The sequence below is a fragment of the Caretta caretta genome, chromosome 1, assembly GCF_965140235.1.
Source record: "Caretta caretta isolate rCarCar2 chromosome 1, rCarCar1.hap1, whole genome shotgun sequence".
Lineage (NCBI taxonomy): Eukaryota > Metazoa > Chordata > Testudines > Cheloniidae > Caretta > Caretta caretta.
This window is the reverse complement of record NC_134206.1, coordinates 192,667,329-192,689,179: the sequence shown is the minus strand read 5'-3', so window position 1 is coordinate 192,689,179 and position 21,851 is coordinate 192,667,329. Positions and strand designations below refer to the sequence as shown.

Sequence of the window (21,851 nt, the reverse complement as noted above, 5' to 3'; positions counted from 1 at the left end):
ACACGATGGTGTTTAGTGTCACATGGTCTCAACACAGGCCTTTGCATGCGCCGCTGAGTCATAGCAGGAACCATCACCCATACTCTAGCTAGAATATCCACAGGAAAGTCCATTAGGTGTAGATGAGCTTCTGCCATGGCCCATTGTGAGTTAAGTGTTCTTTGATGGGCCATTCAACTTTAATAGTCCCTTCACAATGTGATGGCTAAATACCTTGTGGGTCTTACCACAGGAGCAAACACATTTGAAATACAGGTACATAGTCAATGTACATAACTCCAGAAACAAAAGCGATACATGATACAAATAGGATAATCATGTTCAGCAAACCATAATTTTTTAGACACCTTACATGACATACTGTGCACAAGCTTTGTTGCAATTGTATAACAGTAGTAGTAACAATAATCTACATGGTCACATTTTAATCAGATAATGTCAGAGGGGCTCTGGCCCCCAAGCGGGGCAGAGCAATAAGCAGTCTTTAGCCCTGAACTTCCTGGCTAAGACAGACAGCAATCAATAATCTAGAGCCCACAACCTCCTGGCTGGGGCAACCAACAATCAAGGTATAGGCCTTCAGGGCTAGGGTGAGTGTGCTACCAATCCCTAGGTGTGGGGTAGCAGCAAAAGGGGTAGAAGGACCCAACCCCACCCTATTTCACTGGATCCCAGCCCAGGGCCCTATTAGTGGTGGGTAGTCCCACCCCTGGGTTGGCAGGGAAACCAAAATCCGCTGCTTGGCTTCCTGGCAACACAGTCTGGCTGAAGTCTGGTTCCCCAGGGCTACTTCCTACTCCAGCTAGTCAGCGTTGCTCCATCGAGCTGGGGTTCTGTCTCGTTTTCTCATAGTGGGGCAGCAGCCTCTTCAGCTACTCCTTGGGGTCCTCTTCATTCAGTAGAGTTCTGGTCTGCTCGGCTGCTGGACTAGGGTCCTGCAGAAGGGTCAACCTGCCTAGAAGAGACATCTGCTTCCTTCCCTTGTGCAGCCTCAACTGTGTTGCAGAGCCCGCCCTTTTATACTTCCTGTTGTACCCCGCTACTTCCGGCAGGGGGTGGGGAGGGTTTGGCTCTGCCCATCACGGGGAGTGGAATGGTCCCTCACTCTCAAGTCTGGAGGGAGGCCACTCCACTCACTACAGCCCTCTTGCCTCATGCTACAGACTCTGACCTGCTTGATTCCTGGTATCCTGACCTTGGCTTGACTCCTGGTGACCCAAATATTGTCTAACCTTCTTGGGGTTAATTTGACTGGCTCCTGCCTGATTCCTGGTAACATGAACATGACACTCCTGAATCAGGTTACTAACCACTAGATCTGGCTGCCTACCGCCTGGCTCTGACACTCGATTTTCAGAAGAGCTGAGCACTGCCCTCTGAAAATCAGATTCCTTTTTAGGTGTCTCAAGCTGGACTCCCAATATTGTGAGTAAAATTTGAAAAATTAGGTATATGTACTTTGAACAAATGTTCTTATCTATGTGCTACTAGTAATAGCTTGCATTATTGAAAAATAGGGAAAATTCAATACCGCATTTGCTTTTCACTGTTTATTCTATTCTGTTTGTTTACAATAACATTGATTTAGCTTTTGTTTATTTTCAATCTCACCTTCAAACTCTCGAAGTGGCAATGTGTAGGCTGCAAATGCTGCAAGGGAATATTTGTTTTAAAACAGCTGTTTTCATCTGAATTGCACACAAATTATGCAAGATTTATTTTTGTCTTTATTATGCAATAACGTTTTTCCAAAATATGAAGTCTCATCCAAAAATTAGTTGTTAGTCTTCCTTTATCGCAAAGATAGCACTACCAAGGAAATTAGGGTCAGAATAATATCATCTTGATCTATCCCGCAGTGAGTGAATTCATAGGAAATGGAAAGCAAAGCTTTCTAAATGATTCCAGTAAATAATCAATAATTCCTATCATGTGCAAATAGATTACCTAAAATTAGATGCTTAAAATTCCATTAAGATGAGATGATCATTCAGGCTGTTGTATATATAGCTATAGTCCCTGACTCTTCTCTGAACACGCTTTCTTATTTTTGCCCAGTTATTTCAGTATACAGTGGACTTGGCACTCATAAGTGCCACCTGGTGAATATATAGTTGCACTTACAACTGTGTTTGTTTGCTCTGGTTGTGTATGTAATTGTGCCAGTTTTGTATGTTCAAGTTGGGGTCTCTCTTTATTAAATCTATGATAGTATTCGGGTAATGTAACATCATCATGTGGTGCAATATCGTGAACTTTGTGTCATGATGGTTTGGAAGCAGAAGACAATGTTTTGGGGGTATTTATTGAATATGTTTGTATTTATATATGCAAAACAACTTACTTAGGAGAACTCATTGCTGTTTGAAAGTAACAGTTTGATTGTCCTAGGGACTAAAACCTTTATCAATAATCCACAGGCAGCAGCAGTTAAAGTATCCCAATATTGTTCCTGAAAACTTGGCTGGAACTTCTTTCTGCTGGGTCCATTTAGCCACTGTATCTGTACAGCAAGGTGCCATTTGTTGTGTAATCTTTGTGATGAGAGGATATTTATTCACTGGGAAATGGACTGCAAACATAGCAAGTCATTTTTCATAGGCCTCTGGAGAGCAGTTGGATTGATTTAGAACATGGTTGATTTAATTCAACAAACAGAAAACTTTGCTTTATATCACCCATTTTAATCATGTTTTCCATTTGTCCTTATTTTCTTAAGGAAAGGCTGATATAACTATCAAAACATGTTTCTTTGGCAACCTGCACTATAGCAGTCAGGATTATGCCAGTTACTATGTAATAATAGCTAGTCTATGATGCACAGAGAGTCTGGATGCTATTTTCTGGAAGAAAAATACAATTAATCTTCTTACTATATATTTGGGTAGGTCCTTAGAATAAACCAAATACAATTTTGTTTTGTACAATAACTCTTAAATCAGACCTTTAATTTGATCCCAGATGTATAGTTTCCCAGGCCTCATGATGTAATGAGATGGGAATTTCTTGCCTCTGATGCTGTCACAGACAGAGATGTTGATTTGATTATTTATAGTTAAATATAGCTTTTACATTAGATTTGGTATGACTTTTTTTTAACCAGACAGATACACGATACACATTGATGCACGTTGATTTAACCATCTATGTAGCCATCCTTCAAAAATTAAGACTCTGAATATTCTTTTTATATTTCGACTTTTAATTACTCCATTTTTTTCATTGGTAGAAAATATGTTTCTTATTTACCAGGTAACTTTTTACCCATGATTTCTATCAAGCTGCTTTTGGATGGAAATTGGAATTGAATTAAAAAATGCACATATCAATCAGCATTTAAAAATTGTTTTAATTAGTTAAATAAAACTACTTTAAATGTATAGATTACATAAGAAAAAAAGTGAAACTAAAAGTGTTTCTGCAGATCTTTTGTGCACAACAGGCTGAAACAACTAACAACTGGAAATAAGTAAATTACCAGAGTTCACTCCGTTCTAAAGACCAAAAATAATATAAAAACTTAAGGCAGTACATGGCATGTTGTGCCATATTTATAGAGCTGGAGTTCAAAAGTTTGTTAAAGATGGCTTGCCCCCAATTGATTCTGTATATAAAACAAGTAGCACCTTAGAGACTAACCAATTTATTTGAGCATGAGCTTTCGTGAGCTACAGCTCACTTCATTGGTTGCATCTGATGAAGTGAGCTGTAGCTCACGAAAGCTCATGCTCAAATAAATTGGTTAGTCTCTAAGGTGCCACTAGTCTCCTTTTCTTTTTGCGAATACAGACTAACACGGATGCTACTCTGAAACCTGTATATAAAACAAAATCTTGGACTCACAGTATATAAGGAGGGCTCATTGGTTCAGCATATAATTTAAAAAAATTATTTTAGTAGATTATAGTATGTTTCAGCCCGTGTAAGGTGTGGCTTGCCTGTTATGGGTTGGAGGGCCTGGGGTGAGCACACCCTGATTACTGCATTTTCCACTGCATGCATCCGATGAAGTGAGCTGTAGCTTATGCTCAAAGCTGAAAGCTTATGCTCAAATAAATGTGTTAGTCTCTAAGGTGCCACAAGTCCTCCTGCTCTTTTTGCGGATGCAGACTAACACGGCTGCTACTCTGAAACCTGATTACTGAATGAACCACAGCTGAGAAATCATGTGATTTCCCCATAAAAAGCTGTTGGGGATGAGGGGGATCAGGAAACTGCAGAAAGTGAAAGGCTCTTGCAGGAAATGTCTGATATCAGGGGAGTTTGGAGCCTTCTGTGGGAAACCCTGATTGGGTCTGGACTTGGAGGCCAGAACTGGAAGGCTGAGCAGGGAGGGGAGAACAGATTAGGGCAGAAGAAGAGCTCTGGTGGTGATAGAACATGCCACAGCTAAGTATAAACTTTTCTGTTGTGGTGATGAATGTCATTTTGGGACTCTGAGGATTGTTGTGAACTGTTTCAATTAAAGCGGGCATGGTTGGTGGTAACTCAGAGAAGCCCAAGTGCGGTCCTTTAGGAGCCTCAAGGAGAGGAGAAACAGTGGGTGGGGTGCTGCAGAGTGATCTCCAGCCATGAGGGGTCACTCAGGAGGCAGTTGGCCTTGTTACAGGCCTTAACTTTAGGTTTAATTTTCAACATGTTTGTTTTCAAAAATAAAACTCCAATTTAAATTTTAAAAATCTGGTGTTTTGGTTTGTTTTATTTTATTTTTATTCTGATTTTTATTCATGGTCCTGGAGAGTCATCCATTGGTAACTACCACTGGTAACTACTCACTACTGACCTGGGGTGGATTTGATTCAGTGATCTATTATAAAATGCTCCATCAAGTTAAACCAGCAACCCCACCATCACCACTGTTACGAATCTACAGAAAAGGACGGTGTTCCATCGGGACAGCTTGTGCCAAAAGAGAAATAACTGGCACAGAGAAAAGGAGGACTTGTGGCACCTTAGAGACTAACCAATTTATTTGAGCATGAGCTTTCGTGAGCTACAGCTCACTTCATCGGATGCATCCGATGCTGTAGCTCACGAAAGCTCATGCTCAAATAAATTGGTTAGTCTCTAAGGTGCCACAAGTCCTCCTTTTCTTTTTGCGAATACAGACTAACACGGCTGCTACTCTGAAAACTGGCACAGAGTATGCTCTAGTCATTAACTTTTGAATCATCTCTTTTGAGCCTCTTTCAGAAACAGATTCTCAAGGCACTTTCTCTAGTTAGAAAACAAAAAACAAAACACAGCCTCCAGAAGGCTTTCACTTTTAAGAATCCTCTTCCTTGGGAGAAAGTAGTAAACCTGGCATTGAGGAGACTGCTGTCAGAAGTATACTGAAGCCCACACAGGGGAACCTGATAACAGATAAGCAATTGCTGCATGGAGACCTAGCTGCCGAGCATGAGTAGATGTAGTTGTAACTCCTTAAGGTGCTCTGTCTGCCTTTAGTGGCTGGACCTCATAGAGATTTGAGTCTGTATAGTCTTTGAACTAACAGACTGGAGCTCTTGTTGTTAGGTCAATAGGTCCTGGGTAAAACCCTAAAGATCACATGTTACATAATTATATATTTACTGGCAGTTGTGTTATTCTTTCACTAGATGTCTCTCTGTGCTACGGAGATTTCCAGATGAAGTATGCTTCCTGGTAAGCAAGGGAAATAAAGGTGGAACTCAAGCTACATGGGAGCCTGTCTGTGGATAAGAAATCCAACACTCAATATAATGTGACTAGGGGAGCCTTTAGTTACAGCTGCTGCTGTATTTTAAGCAGTCGGTCAGTCCTCTTTTCTTGCTTTCAACAATCAACAAGATTTTCTTCCCTTTTTTTTTTTTCCATCTAGAATCTAAAGCATCTTAACCCATTTACTGGATCTTTTCCTTGGCAAACCTGATTCAGCATTAGAAGCAGTGACCTGGAGTGGCCTGAAAGTTACATCAATAAAGGGAAGTGTGATCCAACCTAGACTCAGTAGCTAGAAGATAGGAAGTAAAAAACCTGGCACCAGATTCAGATATATAGGGGACAAACCTAATGTCATTTGTCTCAGTCCCACTGGACAGCAACTATCCACCTGCTTCTTTCCTCCTATCTAGCTGATCAGGTGGTTTTTCAGCAGTGAATGACTGATGGATCCGGATCATCTGTCCATGGAATTCATTCACAAGACTTGTTGCTTCCCTTCCTTACATTCCTCCTCTTGCTGTTGATCTTCAACATGGCTCCAGCCACACTTCATTTACCTGGCACTACTGGTGAATGAGTATTAAGACAAGCCATCAACCAGACAGAGCAGTAGTGGTTTAAGCCTTGTATCCCATCTAGAGCACTGTTATTACCTTCCTATAAGGCATTTGGCTATTCTATTCCATTAACTTTTGTTCTTGCATCAGTCATGTTTCACGTTATTTAACTTTTTGTAAGACATGCTGGGTTACAGTTTTATGTACACACTATATGCATATTTATTAAGGCAACAGGGAACATTTAGCAGCTGAGTTTCTTGAAACTAAAGTAACTGTTTCAGATTCAAAGTTCAAATCTATTTGTGTGAGGAAAGACAGATCTCTTCAGTTTTCCAGAGCTGCAGCTGTTTCAATACCCCAGTGTGATACAAGCATTTGTATGTGCATTAATGTGTATTCATCTTTGTGTTTGTAAGGCCATTAGAGATAGTTGCTGACAGTTACTGTTGTGCTAGGGACTTTGTTATTGCTGCTTAATGATTCTCTCACCTGAAGCTACCTCTCTTACTAATTCATTGATTCTATTATTCATCATTGTGTTCTAGCTATGCTGAAAAAAGACCAAATAAAGCTATTTTGAAAATTAAAGGCTCTATGCATTTGTTCTCTGAGTAGCCTGCACATTACTTTATACTGTGATCCCATTTCCTCCATCTGAGCAAAACAGAAACAAGCCAAGCAAGTTGGTACCTGGCAGAGAGAGACACACAGCCGCTGCAAGGAGCTGTGTTCATGACTTAGTAGGTGGTACTTTCCCACAAGTTAGAAATGACCCAAAGCCCCAGCATGGTTTTAAGGTGTTGCTGGAGGTGCAGTCTTTTGGATGAATTGTAAAAGTATAGTTATTTGTACAGCCATAATGGCTGCTGACTTTCATTTTAAAAGAGATTAAGTTTAGATTCTGGCACCCGCCACCTAAATGTGCTGTTGCACCAAACGGCTGTGAGCTGACACCCATTCAACTCGCAGTTCAAAAGGACAGAAGACAGTTTGGGGAGAGGGAAAAATCCAACTCTGAGAAGATGTTTCTGTGATGGTGAAAATTCAGATACGGGGTAGAATACTGTCATTCTTCCCTTTAAAAAACTATGTTAAGATAGTGGGATTTAAGTGTCCTGGGCCCTATCTGAAAATATTAATGAAGGGGGGAAATTGTTTCCTTGTCTGAGCCTTGTGCTGACAGAATATGGAGAGTTAGGGTTTGTCTACACTGGCAAGTTTTGTCACCAAAAACTGCCTTTTGGCGACAAAACAGCAAGAGTGTACACACTACAATGGGACTTTTGTCGCGAAAAACGCCCAGTTTCGGCAACAAAAAACTTCCACCCCTATCAGAGAATTTTCTCTTTCCCCTTTCCTTTATTGTCGACAAAGAGCCAGTGTAGACACTGCTGATTGGTTTGTTGACAGAACTGGCTTCCGACAGTATCCCACAATGCCTGCCCTGATTGCTCTGCTCAGTGTTTTGATCTCTGCATGCCCCTCTCCTTTCAAAGCTGCTCCCTTTGGGGAACAAACAAAGAGCAGATCATTGGAATTCTCCTGTTCTGCTCTGCACTAGGAACACAGCAGCAGGCAACAACAACGAGAAGTCCTTGTGGCACCTTAGAGACTAACTAATTTATTTGGGCATAAGCTTTCGTGAGCTAAAACCCACTTCATCAGATGCATGGAGTGAAAAATACAGAAAGCAGTACAAATATTATATTAAATATAAATACAGACGGCTGTTGCGGGGGGAGGGGGACAGACTGCTGTGCTGCTTTGCCATTCCTCAGCACGGAGAGCTCACAGAGCTACTCCTGGTGCTGCTCTTGGCAGCTGAGGGGGCTGTGGGAGAACTCGGAGAGAATCCCAAGATGCACAGCGATCAGCTCTTCCTTCCCACAAGAGTGCACTGTGGGATACATACCCACGGTGCATTGCTCACCCTGTCGATGATGGTGTCCCAGGGTGGATGTGATCTGTCGACAGAGGGAGCAAGTGTGAACACCCTTTGGCGATTTTTGTTTTGTCGACTTTTGGGTGTTGACATAAGTTTTGTCAACAAAACTGGGTAGTGTAAATAAGCCCTTAGTAGAGAGGGACAGATGGTGACTCCTGGAGGAATTCTGAGCTTGCAGCACCCTAACCCACTTGATGACCTTTCAGAAAAACTCCCACAGCTGTTAATGGCTTCTGCAAAATGTCCCTGTGGTTCTGACAGCTAGTCAGCTCAGGGCATGACCTCAAAGAAATGTTAATTCACTATGTGGAGGTAACAAAGGTATGTAAATAGCTTAGCAGACACAGGCCATTCTCTTGTGCTGATAAAAATCAAGAATAGATGTTAATTGTATCTACCTACATTCTGTTAAATGTATATCTGTGTAACCAAATTAACCTGTAGTTCCTAAATCCTTTTCATGTCTTGTAAGTCTATATTACTTTTACATTATGTATGCAACTATACTAAATTGTCATTAGATCAAAAGGCCTGCATTTAGCATTTAGATGAAGTTTACTAGAAGGATAATGGCATAGTCTTAGGCCTTGTCTACACTTCAGAGTTTTGTCACCACAAATTATGCTGACATACAGCCACCGCTTTAAATCGCTGTTGCGTGTCCACACTATGCTCTTCGTGTCAGCAGAACGCATCCACACTAGCAGCTCTTGCATCACCATAGAGAGCAGTGCACTGTGGGTAGCTATCCCACTGTGCAAGTGGCTGCAGGGTGCTTTGGGAAGGGTTTGCAATGCCACATGGGGCAGGTACAGCGTCACGTGATGCAGGTTTCTCAATCCCATCATTCCATGGGCATCCTACTAGATTGCCAGCTGCTTTTTAATGGAAGGGGGGAGTTGTAAGGGGAGTAATGTGGGGGGGGCAGAGAGAGAGAGTGTGTGGTGTGGGAGTGTGTATGTGAGAGTGTGTGTGTGTTGGAAGAAAGTGAGTGTGTCAACATGCTGTCTCTTTAGAGTTGCCAACCCTCCCGGTTTCACCATGAGTCTCCCGGAATCAGGCTCTATCTCCCGGAGGCTACTGAAGCCAACCCGGGAGATTTTAGTTGCTAAAAGTCTGGCGTGCAGCGGGGCTAAGGCAGGCTCCCTGTCTGCCCTGGCCCTGCGCTCCTCCCGGAAGTGACTGCACATCCCTACAGCCCCTGGGTGCAGGGTGGATGGGGGAATTCAGTGGACGGGGGAATGCAGAGGACATAATATACCTGGACTTCAGCAAGGCTTTAGACACAGTGCCACATGACATACTGATAAGTAAGCTGGAGAAATGTGGGTTTGGCGGAACTAGCATTAAGTGGGTACATAATTGGTTAAACAACCACAAACAAGGAGTAACTATTAATGGAATGATGTCAGATTGGTGGGAAGTCTCAAGTGAAGTTCCACAGGGATCTGCTCCGGATCCAGTGTGATTTAACATCTTTATTAATGACCTGGATGGAGGAGTAGAGAGCATACTGATCAAATTTGCAGATGACACAAAGCTAGTGGGGGTTACCAACACTTTTGAGGACAGAGCTAAAACTCAGAGGGATCTTGATAAATTCGAGAACTTGATTATAGACAACAAAATGAAATTCAGCAAAGACAAATGTAAGGTGCTACACTTAGGGAAGAAAAACCAAATGCACGAATACAGAATGGGGATAACTGGCTTGGCAGCAGCACCACTGACTAGGATCTGGGAGGAGTGGTGGATCACAACCTCAACATGAGTCAGCAATGTGATGCTGTTGCAAAAAAAGCAAATGCAATTTTAGGTTGCATAAACAGAGGCATAGCATGCAAGTCACAAGAGGTGATAGAATGCTCTATTTGGCATTGACTAGGCCTCAGCTGGTGTACGGTGTCCAATTTTGGTCACCATGTATAGAAAGGATGTAAAAAAACTGGAAAGGATCCAGAGGCAAATAACAAAGATGATCAAAGGGATGGAATGCAAGCCACATGAGCAAAGGCTGAAGGAACGGAGTATGTTTAGTTTGGAAAAGAAGATATTAAGCGACAACATGATAGCGGTCTTTAAATACTTGAAAGTTTGCCATAAAAAAAGATGGAGAAAAGGTGTTCTCTCTTGCTACAGGGGGGACGAACAACAGGAAATGGGTTCAAACTGCAGCATAGTGGATTCAGATTAAATCTCAGGAAAAACTTGCTAACTGTAAGAACAGTAGGACAATGGAACAGACTCTACGGAAGTTGTGGAAGCTCCTTCACTGGAGGTTTTTCCAAAGGAGGCTGGATAACCATCTGTCTTGGAAGGTTTAGCCACAACAAGTCCTGCATCTTGGCAGGGTGTTAGACTAGATGACCCTAGCGGTCCCTTCTAGCCCTGTGATTCTATGCAGTTAGTCATGAGTATATGTTTTTCTTTCCCTTGTCTTCTGTTATTACAGTTTTCTTAATATTTCTTCCCTGGTTTAGAAGAGCAGAAGGTGATATGGATTAGAGTTGAAATGCATTTGGTAGAGCTGCGTAGGGCTCAGAACCAGAGCAACATATAAACTATGATGAGTTGCACTGGCAGAGGAGGGTAGGAATGAAAGAGCAAGAGGTACTGCTGATTGGTAACTGAAGTGCACTGTGCAATAAATAGCAAGCACAAGTGACCTGGGAGAAGTTTGCTTGACCATCCTTCCTTTCCTTATACCTGACTTTACAAGAACATAGCCAATCAGAGCATCCCCCTTCCCCATGTGCTTCCCCAGTCTCCCTTAAGAAACTGTTCCACCCCTCCTTTGTGGGTGACAATATGTTTACTGCTCAGAAGCAGTAGATCAGTCTGTTCATTGTCTGTTTTCCCCTCAGTGGCTTATTTCAATTACAGTAAATGTACTGTTCAGAGGCATTGATGTCTGCCCACAGATATTTCCCCTCTCAGTTCTTCAGTCTTTATGACTGACACCCATTGAGGGATGCTTTAACTCTGAGGTTTGAGAATTCACTTCCGTTTCAGTGGCATAATAAAGGCAGGAAGGTGAGGTCAGATAACAATTTGGAGATAATAATTTCCATTTCCACATATGCCACTGGTGATTAAAGAGGGTTGGCAGAGAAACCCCAGCAGACAAGGGCAAAGCTAAATTTGCAGGGAAAAACAACAACCATGTCACCAGCTCAAAACAAAGACCCATTTTTCTTTTTGTAAATGTGCTGCTTTCACGTTGTCATACCCCCCCATCCATGAGGCACAAATCAGCATTTCTTTCAGCCTCCAAGAAAGAGGAAGCATAAGCTTTCACTATCCCTCCTCTCGGCTTCTGCATAACCACACAATGCCCTTTCCATCTGCCCCCCAAATGACCTTTTCCCCATCTCCTTGACTCCCTCTGCTCTCCTGTCTTCACCTGCCCTTGTCTGGACATTCCACCTTACTGCCATGAGGCTTTGCTCCTCTGACTGACACCCTCCCTCCCCCCACACACCTCTTCACCTACCCACTGAAATCCAGTCAGGGTTAGAATGGGACACAGCAGCCATTCTTTATCAGCTTCACGACACAATAAGATGCAGGAGAATAAGGAGGAGTTAACTTTAAAAACGACAACAGGATGTGTATTTTTAAAGACAGGCAGAAGTTAATTACCTAGGTTGGCATTTAGCCAGGACAGCAGGGTTAGCATGGCTATTCTTGTCAAAAACACATGGGATCTTTACTGACTGGTAGCAGTCAGTTGCTTGGTTTTACAGTTCACCAGAAAAATAGTCCACTGCTGATGTAACCACATCAGTCCGCAAAAGGGCCATTGAGAGCTTCTAATGACAAAAGACAGAGAGGTGCATCACTTTTGCTCCTAAGTAGCCATCAGCATTCACTTCTTATAGGCAGATTAGTGCTTTCTGTGACCACACTGTGACCCACATGCCAGGTCATTCTCAGGAGAAGGCCATTTTGGCATGGGTCAAGTACACTTTCCAAAGCCCTAACCTAATGACCTATGGCTGGAAGCCATCCCCAATCCCCTGTAGATGTGCTTCCCTTAACTGCATCTTTACAGACACATTTCTAACCAAACCACAGTCACTTTCTTTCTGTGTGGGAACAGGGAGATCTAGTTCTATATTTATTTTTTGAAGGACCCTCTGAAGCTTCATCCAGGACAGGTCCATAGCACTAAAGTTTAGATTGTTGGCTTGCTCGCCCCTGTCAGTTCCGAATGTCTTTTAGGGCTAACCCAGGAGATCGTGGGGATCTCTGCTTCTGTTTCAAAGCTCCGGCCCTGAGACAGTCCAAACAGCAAAATATGAACAATTATCTTGTCAGCTATTTTTATTTCCTTCTTCCAGAATTCAAGCTGATGGGAGAAGCCCTTTTGCACAGTAGATTCTTCCTGGGTGTGAGGGGGCAGTTAACAAAGTCATTGTATTTTAATGGCCCATAAAGGCCAGTTTAGTTTGGATAGGCCTGCTTGATGGGCAGAAGATCGTCCCTCCTGAGTGGGTTCACAGTTTCAGAGCAAACATTTTTTACTGTTACAAAGCAAAAACTTTAATATTACCTTATAGCATGTGATAAATGATTATAAGTGAGATTAATACGTGCAGCAGCTTACAAACATTTCATAAAGTCTAAACACTAAATGCATTGTTATAAGTCCAATACCCATCTTAACCATAGTAACACACAGGTGAAAACTACTGGTTTCCAGCAATGAAGTCTTGGCGGTATCTGGCATTTGGTCTCCCAGTGTCACACCTTCTTTACTTCTTATGTATAAACTGATATGAACACACGTTCCTTTGTTTACGACGGACCTGCGTAACCATTCCTGCCTAATCGGAGCGCTCAGGGTTTGAACATGTGCTATCAACTTCACGCAGGGGAAATTCATAACTTTATGTTGCTACGTACACTATGATATTACTGACCAGCAAGTTATTACTTTTCAAATGATACTTCACAAGATATATGTTGTACAAAGATTTTTGGAGTGCAGGGTGTGAATACGGGGTGCTGGAAGTCATACTAGCATAGTTCCAATTTTTAGAGAAGATGGCACTAATTAGCTATCTACCTGGATGACAAACTCTGAAATGAGCTCTTCACTCCCCCGCCCCACTCTGGCCCCCGTACACCATGTAAGAGGCCCAAAGCAGCACAGAGTGGCTCTAAAAGCCCTGCTTCTACCTGAGGGAGAAGTCCTGTAGCACCAGAATTAGGGAAGACAGCCATGAAGTTGCCTTCTTAGGACGCCCTTGCAAGTGCTGGCATAGGAGTGTGCAGGCGGTGTTCTGGGGATGTGAGGATCATATTGGAGGCAGAGTGATAGCATGTAGCCCAATAGGATGTGATGAGGCATCCTGAGGAGTTACTGTAATTTAGACAGGCCCCAGACACAGCAAACTAGGATTAGGAGGGTGCAAGGCTCAAAACCACTGTTGTCCCCACTGCCCCGTAGTGCACTATGTGCTGTGCCTCTTGGAGGTGTAATATTTTGTATTGCTGTTTATACCTGGGCAAAGCAGATGTAAAATGCTACCATTCAGCCATGGGGAGGATTTGTATCCCCTTTGCACTCACCGTGCACAGGCGGGAATGATCACACAAGGTGCACAAAGCATCAGGCCATAAATTTTCAGCTAGCACTCAATCTTGTGTAAGAGCTGGGATGCATGCCTCAGGAGCACTCTCCCAATATTATTTGCCACAAAGTCTGAATGTTTCAACTGACTTCAGCTGTGAAAGCTTATCAGAGAGTTGCACCCTCGTAGGGTGGCTCCTGCAGATTCATCTCTGTTAATGTTGGCAAAAGAAATTAGGGTAAGAAATGTTAAACTGGTCTTAAAACCTAAAAAGGGGTTAAACTGTCTGTAATGGAGAAAACAGCTCCTAAAAATCAATATAAGGGATTCTAGTCTGTTTTTTTATCACAATCTTTATTTTTAGCATGTTAGTCCTATCATGGGAAAAATTCTCTCAGCAGTTGCAAAAGAATGAACATCTTTGCTAACTAAAAGAGGATATCTTTTTCTCACTGACAGTGCAGTGTACTGTCAGGGGATTAGACATTATTTTATTCAATAGTGTGTCTCATTACTATTGTAGATGGCTTGCTATACTGCAGCAAAATTATTTAAAGTAAAAAAAAACTACAAGGGGCTTCTAGTGACAAACTGACTAAAAATGCAATCGCTGCAGCCACAATAACAAAAAGAGTTTGCCGTGTTGGTTTTACCACGTTATTTTAAACGTTTGTAGTTTAGCACCAGTCTGTACAACTCTTGCTTTTTTTTTTCCCAGTGCAAATACTACAGCTTTTGCTTCTGCCACTCTGTTAACTGTAAAGAATCTAGAGGTAAAATGATTACAGAAGGCAAGAGCATGGGGATTGCATAACTCTCCTGTGCGCCCGGGGTTATTAGATTTTGTGGGGCCCCTGTATACAAGTCTTTTTCCTAACTTAAAACAAAATGATCACAATTATGGCATCGAAGATATTAACGCTATACTAAACTTGCCTTTTAATTAACATAAAGCCGTTCTCTGGTTACATTCCAGTCTTAAAACATGTAGAATATAGTTGTTAATTCAAAATAGCCTACTTCTTGCCTTAGAACAACTGTTATATTATTAGAGGGAGGAAGTTCGGGTGCAGGAGAGGGTTCCAGGCTGGGCCAGAGAGTTGGGGTGCAGGAGCAGGTGAGGGGTGCGGGCTCTAGGAGGGAGTTTGGTGCAGGAGGGGATTCTGACCTGGGGCAGGGAGTTGTGGTTCAGGAGGGGGTGTGAGGTGCTGGCTCCAGCCAGGAGGTGCTGACCACAGGCGGCTCCTGGTGGGCGGTGCAGCAGGGCTCAGGCAGGCTGCCTGCCTGCATGCCATGGCCACTGTGCCCAGAAACAGCCGGCTGCTGGCACGTCTCTGCATGCCCCTGGGGAGAGGGAGACAGCGTGTCTCCGTGCACTGCCCACACCTGGTTCCCGGCCAATGGGAACTGCGGGGACGGTGCTGGGGGCGGGGCTAGCATGCAGAGCTGCCTCCTTCCCTATAACAGGGAGCGCAGGGATGTTCCAGAAGCCTTCCGCTTCCAGGAGCAGCATGGGGCCATAGCATGCAGGCAGGCTGCCTGAGCCCTGCTGCGCTGGGGCCTCCTTAGCCCGGGGCCTTGGGCTGCAGCGTCTAAAGCCTCTGCGTTAATCTGGCCCTGCCAGCAGCTAGACTACACTACAATATCTGTTCCATTGAAACACAAATGTTGTTTGGATTTAATAAATGTTTAATTCCATGTCACAGAGAAATGAATTGAAAACTATTATTGTTCAGTGATGCTGCCTTCAGTTATAGCTGCAGGGCAGGGGAGCTACACCAATATTTACAGTAGCTTAGGAGATGGCCTAACTGTCCTGAATAATGTTTTGTGTCTTAAAAATATAAGACTGCATGATTGCTGTCCTACAAGTCCTTCTAGCTTCATTGACTTCAACAGTGCTCCAATTATACCATACAAGGATTTGGCCCCAAATATATATCTCACCATGTTTAACGTAGACTCGCTATTGTCTTCTTGTGGGCTGGAATTTCTTGTCTCTGTTGGCTGAAAGCTCAGTAGATTAGTTTAGGAAATGTGACTGGAGATTTTTTTTTGGGTGGGTCATGCCTAACTGATGATACATTTGCACAAATTCTGGGTCTGGATTTTGTTAGCTGTCTTTTTATCATTTTAAAGTGAGGCAATGGACCCTGAGGCTATTGACAAGTGATGTAGATTTCTTAAAGCTGACCTAACCCTGACTCTTCGGATCTTCCTCCTCTACTTGAGGTGGGGGTAGAGAGAGGCTGATTTTACTATCTTGGCTTCCTTCGATTGCTTGCATAATAGTCATAATAGTCATACAATGCACAATTGTTAACAACCAGTTTGGACATAAAAGCTCACTGAGGGCATAGCAGATTTTTTTGCTCCCCTCGAGCCATTGTTTATATGTGCTAAACTGCATGAGGTCTGAAATTTTCGTCTCTTCCTCTGCTGTCAGAATATTTGGTTGAGATTTGCAAAGCTGTCTAGGGGACTTAGCTGTATATCTTCCATTGAAATGCGTGCAAGATGTGTCAAATCCCCCAAGTACCTTTGCAAATGTTAACGTTTAAACCAGCTCGCCAGACAAATGGAATGACAGGTGCAGAATCAGGTAAGCAGTAAAGGTTAGCCTTTCTAGGCGGCATGGTTCCTGGCTTTCAGCAAAATGCTGCTTCAGCTATAGCGCTGCTTTCAAAGGCTGTGTGAAGGCTATCTTTAGCTTTGGACTATCTCACATGGAGGAGGACAGCCATTAGACAAAAACAGGATTGCTGATCTAGCCTGTTTCCCGAAGGCTGATATTCAGCGATTAAATAACATGTGATGGAAAGTCTCACTGACACTCTCTGTATCAATTTGGGCCAGCTGCCAGTAGGCAGGGTGGCTAATTGTCCATAAATAGATACAAAATTCTTGATTTTAAAATAATGAGGAAAAGCAGGTTATCCGTCTTGTCACAGAGGCAGTCACTGTAGGCCACAAAAGATGTTAAACGTTCGTGTCATAGGAGGCACCATCTATTGGCTGTCTGTAGCTATGAGATAGCTGAAACTGGGCATATACCTAAACCACCTAGCTTTTTTCCATTTATGGAACTGAAAAAAGAAAAACTAGATTGTTTTAATTGGTTTGTGAGCTGTCACTTAAATCATTGATGGCTTTCTCTGAAAATAAGTGATTCTTTAAAAAAGAAAAAAAGAAAGTTTTTCTAGCTAAATGGAATACTGCCCTATGTTCTGACAATAGAACAAAAGGTCAGAAGCTAAACTGACACAGACGAGTACACTGTGTTCTTATTCATTAGAATGTTTCTCCTCCTCTCTGCTCCTGCCGCCTTCCTCCCCCACACGCTGTGGGTACTTGTTTTCCTCAAGAAGAGGAGGGAAATAGCAAGGACAGGAAAGGGACCTTTATGGGAGTTGGAACTGCAGAGAAGGAGAGGCAGAATCCAAGGGCCAGAGTGAAAGAAAATACAGCTTCATAAACAGGAGCAGAAAATAGAAGGGAACTAGACATGCCTACATGTCTATGGAGATGGGCCTGGGGGACTGACTCATCCATTGTATTGAAGGTTGTACTGAGATCAAGGAATTCTTTCTCCTTCCCCATTTTCACCAGCAGAAAGAACTGGAAACACAGCGAGGAGTCCTTGTGGCACCTTAGAGACTAACAAATTTATTTAATGCCCAAATAAATTTGTTAGTCTCTAAGGTGCCACAAGGACTCCTGGTTGTTTTTGCTGATACAGACTAACACGGCTGCCACTCTGACACCTGTCAAAAAGAACAGGGTATCTGTTCTATGGACAATGCACAATGCAGCTTGAAGATCGTCTAAAATACCATAGTAACACTTCTACTGTAAAAAGAAAAGGAGTACTTGTGGCACCTTAGAGACTAACCAATTTATTTGAGCATGAGCTTTCGTGAGCCACAGCTCACTTCATCAGATGTGTACCGTGGAAACTGCAGCAGACTTTATATACACACAGAGAATATGAAACAATACCTCCTCCCACCCCACTGTCCTGCTGGTAATAGCTTATCTAAAGTGATCAACAGGTGGGCCATTTCCAGCACAAATCCAGGTTTTCTCACCCTCCACCCCCCCACACAAATTCACTCTCCTGCTGGTGCTAGCCCATCCAAAGTGACAACTCTTTACATAATCAAGTCGGGCTATTTCCTGCATAGATCCAGGTTTTCTCACTTCCCCCCCACCCCCATACACACACAAACTCACTCTCCTGCTGTAGCATTTTTAATAAAGATCCCACCTCTGTGTATAACTGGTAAAACAGGTTACAGAGCACTTTGGAATCTGTGGACTAAATGGGTCATATAAATGCCAGTCAGTTTTAAAGAGACAAGGTGGGTAGGGTAATAATTTTTATTGGACCAAGTTCTGCTGGTGAGAGAGAGACAAACTTTGGCGCTTACATGGAGCTCTTCTTCAAGTCATTAACGTACATTATTACAGGTCTGTGAAAGATACTTTTTCTTTTCATAACCCTCGGCAAAGCTAGCTCTTGCACCCTGAGAGAACAGCTAGTATTTCCTATAGGGGCTATGGGCCCTTTCTTACTGATATTCTGAAGGGGTTTTTATATGAAAATGTAAATAAAATCTCCAGCTCACAAAGATCTAGTATCACTTTGTCTAAAACTGAGCCTGAGCTAGCCCCCTGATCTGAACACCCCTGAACGTTGAAGAAGTTTACATCAAGACCCAAATTCTGTGGCTTAGGCAAATGTGTGTGTGGATATAAAATAAGCCAGTGAGAAGCAAGCACTGTATCCAAGTATGGTGGGGGGTTGAGGGGAGAAATGTGTGCAATGTTTATGGGAGCTAATACTGACCCAACTGAAGTGTTCTAGGTTTTCTTCTTGGCGTATGGATAAGAACTCCATGCTGCTCTTCCAGGTGACCCAGGGACTAAGCCAGTGGTGCGTATAAAGAAGACATATTATGTTTGTTCACTTTGTGGTGTGGCTATTTTGCAAACCTGAGAATAGTGCAGTACTTGCTTGCTGCTTTTTCAAGCTTCTATCATTGATTTTGTTGCTTTCATAAGGATGCCTTCTGTCTTTTGGTTCCCACCAGAAATGGAAGTGCTGAAATGCTGTGACAGAAGTGCTCAATTTGTTTGTTTGTTGTTCCAGCCTATATAATATATGATATAATATTGTATCAGAAATTGCATGTTGTAAAATTTTGCAGACTCTGGCAGGTTCAGATCCGCATCTGGATGCTTAACTTCCAAAAAGTTTCTGGCTGTGGAATACCCAAACTCAACCTCTTGAGGATCACCCACCACTAGTTATCATGTTATGGGGATTGTTTCCATATAATTCTCACATGGTTAATGTAGTTGGATCTATTATGTAAAATGTCTCTTTTTCTCTATTATACAGGGATGGAATTAACATGCAACCCATAGCATGTTGGATGGTTCCAATATAAACACAAATAAAAAATTATTTCAGTATATCAAAAGAAGAAAACCTGTGAGAGAATCAGTTTGTTGGTCAGACTACTAAAGCAAATAAAGGGAAATAAGGTTATTGCAGAGATGCTAAATATCATCTTTGTATCCCTCTTAGATTACCTACTCCTTTTTGGGTGATACAGATTAAGATACTGTTAGAGACTGAGAGTACGTTAGACAAACACCAGTCAGGGGTGGTGTAGATAATACTTAGTCCTGCCTTGAGTGCAAGGGACTGGATTAGAAAACTTTTTGAGGTCCCTTCCAGTCCTACACCTCTCTGCTTCTATGTCAAAAGATGCTGGAAGAAAGTGACACATTAAAGAGCAATATATTACTTCAGCCAGATGATGTACATCCAAGAATTCTGAAAGAATTCAAGACAGAAGTAGGTGAGTTGCTGACAAAAATATGCATTTTTCTCAGTAAAATCAATTACTGCACGAGAGAATGACAGAAGTTGTTCCTATCTTTACTAAGTGGGTTAGTGGTGATCCTCCTGGGTATTACTGACAAGTAAACTTTAATTTCATACCAGGTAATGTGGTAGAAATGATAATTAAATAGAACTGCAAAACACCTAGATGAACAGGAACTGAAAGGGGTAAAGAAAAATCATACTTCTCTAGCCTATTATAATTCTTTAAACATCTCAGTAGAACAGGGAAAAAAGAGAATATGTCTGACAACCAATGTGGCTTTTCAAAAAGCTATTGACGAAGTCCCTTACAGGGGGCTATTAAGGAAATTTGGTAGAAATAGGATAAGAGAGTGCAGAATGGATCAAAAATTGGCTAAGAAATAGGAAAATGAAGAGTAGGAATGAGTGATACATTTTCAGCATGCAGAAGGTTATCAATGGGTACACTAATGTTCTGTACTACAACCAGTGTGGTTTTACATGTTTGTTGATTATCTGAATATTATCTTGGTGAACTCCATCATATCACCATTTTTTTAATGAACACACAAACTATTTCTCATCTGCACATCCCATTTAATATATATATAAAAACATGCTGAAGTCTAACTGACAGGCCACATCAAGATCTACATGTACAACACTGGCACAGCATTGTCTTCTAGGAACAAAGGAACTGGCAGCACTGCCATAAAAAGTCCCCTTTCTCCCAGCCACTACCCCATCTCTCAGCAGCGCATCCCAGATGTAGTATGCATTGCAACCTGTAGATGGTAAAACTCCAAAGGTACTGCCACTCTCCTAATTACAGAAGGAGAGGGGGCTCCGGCCAGGAAGAAGGAGACAAGGAGGGGAGGATGTGCTTGTACAGAATGATGAGATGGCGGGTAACCTCCCTCAACTTGGCCAGATATCCTGGAAGGGTGAATAACATGGAGACTTTGTTTTGCCTCCCTCTTTGGCATGCATATATATAATGTTATGTTTAGTGTGGTAGACAAGCAAAGACTAGCTTCTGTGACCTCTGCCAAAAGACACAACTTAGTGAAACATTTCCAATTGTATTCAAGTCAGGAATCCTGTTTTCCTTCTGTTCCCTAACACTGAGGGAAGTACTCCAAGCAACCACTGCCCTTTTAGTCATACCCCAATAAAGCCTGTGAGAAAGTCTCTGCTGTTCTCTCTCCACGCTCTAGCTCATTCCTTCCAAATTATCATGCAGGAAGAGGTCAGACACTAGACTACTGTCTTGGCTGCTCCGGGTGAGCAATTCTTCCTTTTGATCCAGGCAACTAGATTCAAGACAATGGTGGAACTACCCCATGCTGGATGTGTTAGAGCACCACCGTGAGCTGGTTTCCTTTATGGTGTGATTTAATTTCCTGAAGACAGAACTTTGTGGGGAGGAGGTTTGAAGTGGTCCCATACTAGGCACAGGGTTGTTCTCCTTATTATGTGGCCCACTACCTCTCAGGTCAGGATGTGCGTGAGCATCATCAGGAAGAAACAATAACATCAGGTTAGGATTTTAGATCAGAAAACATTAGTGAAAAAACAGGACACTGTTGTTGGTGAGGGTGAGGGGGGGATTGTATGGAATGGCATTGGGTAAGGGCAGGGAGATGAGCAAAGAAGGATTTTGATAGCTGTGGGGAAGGGGGGAAAAAGGTCCCCACTCCTTCTTTATATTTCTGTGCTTCGGTCTCTTTTTCCTTTATCTCACTTTATTTTTTGTTCATTTCTTTAATTCCCCTATACTTTAGTCTTCTCCCCCTATCTTCTTATTGCCTTGGCTTCCCATTCTTATCTCCCTGCTCACTCTCCCCCCACATAGTCACTCTTTTCTCTCACATTCTGTCTGTCCTTTGTCTCTCCACTTCCCTCAGCCCCTGTATCCCAGCACAATTCAGTGCTCACAGGGGATGTAGTGGAGATAGGCAGATGCTAGCCCAGGTTGGGTATACCAGCTCACTGCATATATAACGGTAATGTGGCAGAGCTGCCATTGGAATCATCACCATTCACAGAAATGTCTGGGCTCTGACCTCCATGTGGTTGTATTTATCTATGGGAGCACTTGCTAGGGGTGGGGAGAATGCCCACAGGGAGTCATCATACAGATCATGGTCAGCAGAGGACAAACCTGGTGCGAAGGGTTGGACATTGAAGTGCATATATGCTTA

At 42.6% G+C, this 21,851-nt stretch overlaps 1 protein-coding gene across 6 annotated transcripts in view; it reads left to right on the top strand.

Moving 5' to 3' along the window:
• The window catches only part of LOC125645155 (OX-2 membrane glycoprotein), a 143,551-nt gene that overhangs the window by 50,180 nt on the left and 71,520 nt on the right, over nucleotides 1-21,851 (top strand). For 2 of the 6 annotated variants that reach the window (XM_048870361.2, XM_075118196.1), the window contains 2 exons: nucleotides 5,601-5,646; nucleotides 5,843-6,833. The exons of 1 other annotated variant lie outside the window; for it this stretch is intronic. In XM_048870361.2, coding sequence (XP_048726318.1) covers nucleotides 5,601-5,646; nucleotide 5,843 — 47 coding nt within the window. In that variant the 3' untranslated portion in view covers nucleotides 5,844-6,833. Of the gene's footprint in view, nucleotides 1-2,420; nucleotides 3,647-5,600; nucleotides 5,647-5,842; nucleotides 6,834-21,851 lie in introns of those variants that run through there. 3 more of the 6 variants (XM_048870354.2, XM_048870372.2, XM_048870384.2) reach the window with 2 other exon arrangements.